Source organism: Cyprinus carpio, chromosome B25 (assembly GCF_018340385.1).
Source record: "Cyprinus carpio isolate SPL01 chromosome B25, ASM1834038v1, whole genome shotgun sequence".
NCBI classification, from domain to species: domain Eukaryota; kingdom Metazoa; phylum Chordata; class Actinopteri; order Cypriniformes; family Cyprinidae; genus Cyprinus; species Cyprinus carpio.
In genome coordinates this window covers 4,698,392-4,703,989 of record NC_056621.1, presented here as the reverse complement: position 1 = coordinate 4,703,989, position 5,598 = coordinate 4,698,392, and the positions used below count along the sequence as shown (strand labels likewise).

Genomic DNA, 5,598 nt, shown 5'->3' with positions numbered 1-5,598 from the left:
ATATTTTTAAAATTATGCGTATAAATTAAATTTATAAGTATTTAATTGAAAATATCTAAAAATACACACGTCTTTAATAAAATCTTTAATATCAGTATTGGTCACTAGAGGTCTCTCTAACACCAGTGAAACTCTTCAGCATCAGCCCAACTATCTGCTTCACTACAGCAGTGATAAAAAATCATCTTCAGCAGCACAGCTGTGAGCCAGCAGACGGATAATAAACACCATTCCATAAACATCCCTTAATAACTGCAATACCTGCCCATATCCGGGAGTAAAGGAAACGTTTTGGTTTAGTGAAATATGCTGACATAAAAAAAAAAAAACAAACACAAATCTGATCACTGAAACATTTACGAATGACTCACCGTTCTTCTTCAGGAAGTGTAAAGCATCTCTGTATCCCTGCTTGCACATGTTCTTCATCACCTGAGGAGAAGAAGAGCAGCCAGTCTGGTTATTTTCAGGTTGTTTGAACAGGGGCAGTGTTAACTGAGGTGTGTGTGTGTGTGTGTGTGTGTGTGTGTTACCAGCGGGTCAGGTGGGAACAGCGCTCTGGACACTCTGTAGAGGTTGGCCAGTGTGAACTGAATGGAGGTGTTGGTGAAGCGCAGCTCGTGAATGTTGGTGGAGCTGATGTCTCGCGGGCAGATGTCGCTTTCTCCTGAGAACGGAGACACCGTGATGGTGTTCTTCAGCTCGTACTGAGGCAAATTATCACTGATGCCACCGTCCACGTACCGCTGAGAGACAACACACAGAGACAGTCTGATTTTCATCTTTATACTTTTAAACAAATTATTTCATTAATGCTATTTTCCTCAATGTGTTTCTTGAGACTCACTTAGTTTTTTTTTTAATATTACTTGTTCACTCTAGGTGCCTAGCAAACTATATACTGTATAGAAACATATTTATAAAATGCTATGCACATATTTTGCAGATTGCAGCTGACTAATCTATTTAACAAATTTTTTTTTTTAATTTTTAAAAATTTATTTAACAATAAATTAAGTAGATAATTAAATGCTATTAATTTAATTTGTGGATTTTTGCTAATATTACTTGTTTATTATTGTTTATTCGTTTTTAAATACTTTGCTTAGTTTAATCTGTAATTTAATTGCTGTGTAGCTGATTAAACAAAACAATCTATTTAACAAAAATGAATCAATTAAGAAGATAATTAAACAGTAATATTTTCATTTAATGTGTATTTTTGTTAATATTACTTTCCTTACAATTCTCATTTCTGCAATGCAAGAAAAAAAAATTATACATTATTTAAATTGAAAAAATTTTTTTTAAATTAAAATAATGTAATTATTTTCTTGATAATTAACCACATTTCCCTCAAATTCTCATTACTGCAATGTGAGAAAAAAATATTGATGCCTTATTTAAATTGTAAAGTATTTAATTTTATTGAATATAAAGTCGTGACATTATTTTTACTTATAATTAACCACATTTCCCCACAAATTCTCATCAACATACATTATGATAAATAATGCCACAATGCCAAAAAAATCTAATGGTTCTAAAAAATAGGCTTAATTTTCCAAAAGCATTTTTTTTTTCATTATTATTATTATTTATAAATGAATAGAAAGTGGAAAAACTAAACACTAAGAAAAAGAGAAAGTGCTGCTCAAAAATACACAAACAATACAAAAGTCAAGGAAAATCCCAAGAACTAGAGCAAAGATCAGAAACCTGGCAGCGGTCACTGAACCCACTAGTGGGTAATCACATTAAAAACAACAAAAAAACCCTTTCTCCTGGCACAACATCTGAATCCACATCAAAACAACATCTTTCTCTACAAAAGCATCAATGAATACAGAAGCTCCGCATTTCCCAACAACACGCAACTTTTAAAAAACAGAACAGAAGAATGCTTGCGCAAGCTTTCACAGCATTTTTGCAACCTCCTGGAGTTGCGCTCTAATTTAGTGCTGTTTACTCACTCTTACTGAGCGAGTGAGTTAAACAAACACTAACGGAACACTTCACAATGCTTCCATTAGTTCACGTACTATTAAACAACATGAATGAACAACGAACCATACAAACACAACTTCAGATTTTAATAATGCATTAGTAAATGTTGGAATAAACATGAACTAAGATTAATAAATGTAAGTGTTGTTCGTTCTTAGATCATGTTAACTACAGTATGAACCTTATTGTAAAGTGTTATCATTCAAACTCCTAACAATGAATAATAATCTCATCCTACATCACACAATATTTTAAAAATTAATTAAATCTGGATTCTACATACACTACTGTATCAAAATTTGGCTTCTCTTCTGCTCAAGAAGGCTGCAACAAATACAACAAAAACAGCAATATATATATATATATATATATATATATATATATATATATATATATATATATATATATATATAATAACTGTTTTCTATTGGACACATATTACAAAATATAATTTATTCCTTTGATCAAAGCTGAATTTTCAGCATCATTACTCCATGCTTCAGTCATTCTGAATCATTCTGAAATACATTTATGATTATTATCGGTGTTAATGATAACTGCTTTATATTTTTCTGGAAACCACGATACTTCATTTTTCTTTGGCTGAATATATATTTCACAGCATTTATTTGAAATAGAATTTTTTTGTAATATTATAAATGTCTTTACTGCCAATTTAATGCATCCTTGCTGAATTACAGTATTCATTTCTTTTTAAAAATCTTACGCTTCTATCATAATATAAATAAATAATTCAGAGTCTGTGCTGGTGCTTCAAAAAGATTAACATATATAATATCAAATGCAAATTTTATTTTAATGAGTGATTTAAATTGCGGCATTTTTGTTTAGTCGACCAGCAGCACCAAATTTGGTGAGATCTGTAACAAGCACATGACTTGACAAGAATGAAAGTGTGTACAGAAGGACAGTTATATTGCAGCTGTAAATGAATTATGAGTAATTATATCGTGACTGGATACTTACCACTCCCTGCAGGGTTGGAGGTATCAGGCCACAGTACACGGGGATGTAAGCACTGCATACACACGCCTGTACACACACACACACAAGGGATTTGGTCATGAAACCATAACACCATGTGATCTAAATCATGTGCATTTACTGTAAATATCATGAATTGGGTATTAGAAGGTCATGTGAGGTGATTCTCACTAAATCTACTGCATTTTTATAATGCATTTATAGCTTTAATGAATATGTGTGTGTTGTGTTGGAGTGTAAGTACGCACTTGCACGAGTTCCTCATTGCTGTTGAAGTGTGTCACCAGCACGTTTTCTCCGTCTGTCACGCGGGTCAGAGAGATGCCCAGGCGGCCGGTGGCCCGGCTGTGGCTGTCGGGCGGCAGCACGCGGTGCATCACAGTCCGCATGATCTTCACCAGGTTGAAGGAGGGGTGCATGGGGCCTAGGAAGCGCTTTCGGGCTTCTTTAGCCACGTCAATGATGCCGGCACCCGCCTCTCCTGTCACAGGACCAGAAAGAGAGCAGTTAGTGATCGCACACTGGCAATAAACAACAGGTGGATGTTGTGCCACTGCACACTAGAAGTGTAATCTTTGACATAGATCCTAAATATAGATGGACACAGACAAGAAACTGATGATAATACCATGGTGTTGAGGGACTAGTGTATTCATATGCACATGGTACGCTTAAAAAATACCTTGCTATCAGTGTTATTTTACTTTAACTGAGATATTATTATAGCTTTTACTGTTATATTTTTTGTTTTCATTTTAATTTTCTTTAAAGTTTTAGCCATTTTGTTGTGACTCATTATTAGTTTTTTTCATTTAGTTTTTGTTTGGTGAGTCATTCGGGGGGTTTTTTTTTTTTTTTTTTAATGGGTCTATATAGTTTTCATTCATTTTTTATATATTTTTTGGTTATTTTAAATAAAAATTAAATGTTGTCTTTGCAACTAGCTGAAATAAAATTAATTTATAGTATATTTTAAGCATAATTTTTAGATTTGATTTTATTTCACATAAAGTTTATTTTATTTAGTAATGAAAAGACAGTTTTATACCTCGTTTTTAGCATGGTAAATATCCATAAACATGCCATTATACATTGCAAAAAAAATTCTGTTGTTGTTGTTTTAATTAAAACAAAGATTTTTGGAGTATGATTTACAAGACAATACAATGTGAGTCTTTCTACTTCAATATTTCATGCTTAATTCAATGTGTTACTTGATGTCTCCCTGTAATTATTTGTCAAATTAACCAGCCATTTCTGTGTGAAAACTGTGTTTCCATTGTACCACAAAACACTGTGTAGGTACTATGGTAGAGAGATATTATAACACGGTGATACTATGGTATTTTAAAATACATCATGGCACTGAAATTCATGTACCATGATATTTAAATGGCAAGGCAATCTTCCAAAAACACTATATTACCATGGTGTCTTAATTCACTGGGGTATATTTATAGAAATAGCCAACAAAACATTGTATGGGTCAAAATTATAAATTTTTCTTTTATGCCAAAAATCATTATGATATTAAATAAAGATAATGTTCCATGAAGATACTTTGTAAATTTCCTACTGTAAATGAATCAAAACTTCACTTTTGATTAGTAATATGCATTGCTAAGAATTCATTTGGACAACTTTAAAGGAGATTTTCTCAATATTTAGATTTTTTTGGCACCCTCTGATTCCAGATTTTCAAATAGTTGTATCTCAGCCACATGTTGCCCTATCCTAACAAACCATACATCAATGTAAATCTTATTTATTCAGCTTTCAGGTGATGAAATCTGAATAACAAGTGTATCTGAGTTTACCCAGACAGGCGCCGCTGACCAGCGCGGAGGCCGTGAGCGCGCCCGCGGACGCGCCGTAAATGTGACGCGCGTTCTCCACCAGAAACGGCGCGTGCTCCTGCAGACAGCTGGCCACTCCGATGTGATAAATACCCAGAAAACCACAGCCTGCGAAAGAGATATTCCACGGAGAGTCGAGGGGAAACATGTCGATTTCTTCTTGAAAGTCTTTAGATAGCGTCAATAGATCCTTCTGGATATACAGTTACTTTCGTTTACTTTCGCCTTTCACGCACCTGATGCATTTGCGGAAGATACACACAAAGAACTTCTAACGTTTATAACGACCGGAACACTAACGTCATGCGATTTAAAGGTTTCTAATGTGATGAACAATCACTGGCGCAAGCATCTTGAAGCTCTGTTTTCTCCGCTAGATGGTTAAGTAACTTTACGTACGGTGACCGGTGTTTTGACTTGTGGTGCTCGTCTCCGTCACAGACGTCAATGGGGGCGGGGCTTGTTGACATTGGGCGTGGCTGAGGAGATATTCGCCAATCAGAGGCTGTGCTCATGGACCCCATCCACTTCAGCTGTCAGTGAAGTCACGCGCGCTTATCAGCTGTGTTTTGTTATTGAACTTTTTTTTTGTTTCATTATGACGTACTTCTGTGAAGCTTGTAATGACAAGGTCATTTAGATTTTTAAATATCAAAATATTTTAAATATATAATATGTGAGCATGGACCACAAACCCAGTCATAAGGTTCAAACTTTTTAAACTGAGGTT

The 5,598-nt window shown here is 34.3% G+C and overlaps 1 protein-coding gene across 1 annotated transcript in view; it reads right to left on the bottom strand.

The window, feature by feature from the left end:
* The window catches only part of LOC109051066 (patatin-like phospholipase domain-containing protein 2), an 8,954-nt gene extending 3,629 nt beyond the window's left edge, over window positions 1–5,325 (bottom strand). Inside the window, exons 1-5 of the mRNA XM_042753046.1 lie at window positions 4,830–5,325; window positions 3,261–3,493; window positions 2,995–3,060; window positions 534–746; window positions 372–432 (exon numbers count right to left, since the gene is read on the bottom strand). Coding sequence (XP_042608980.1) covers window positions 372–432; window positions 534–746; window positions 2,995–3,060; window positions 3,261–3,493; window positions 4,830–5,016 — 760 coding nt within the window. The 5' untranslated portion in view covers window positions 5,017–5,325. The remainder of the gene's footprint in view (window positions 1–371; window positions 433–533; window positions 747–2,994; window positions 3,061–3,260; window positions 3,494–4,829) is intronic.
* Between the last annotated feature and the right edge of the window lie 273 nt (window positions 5,326–5,598).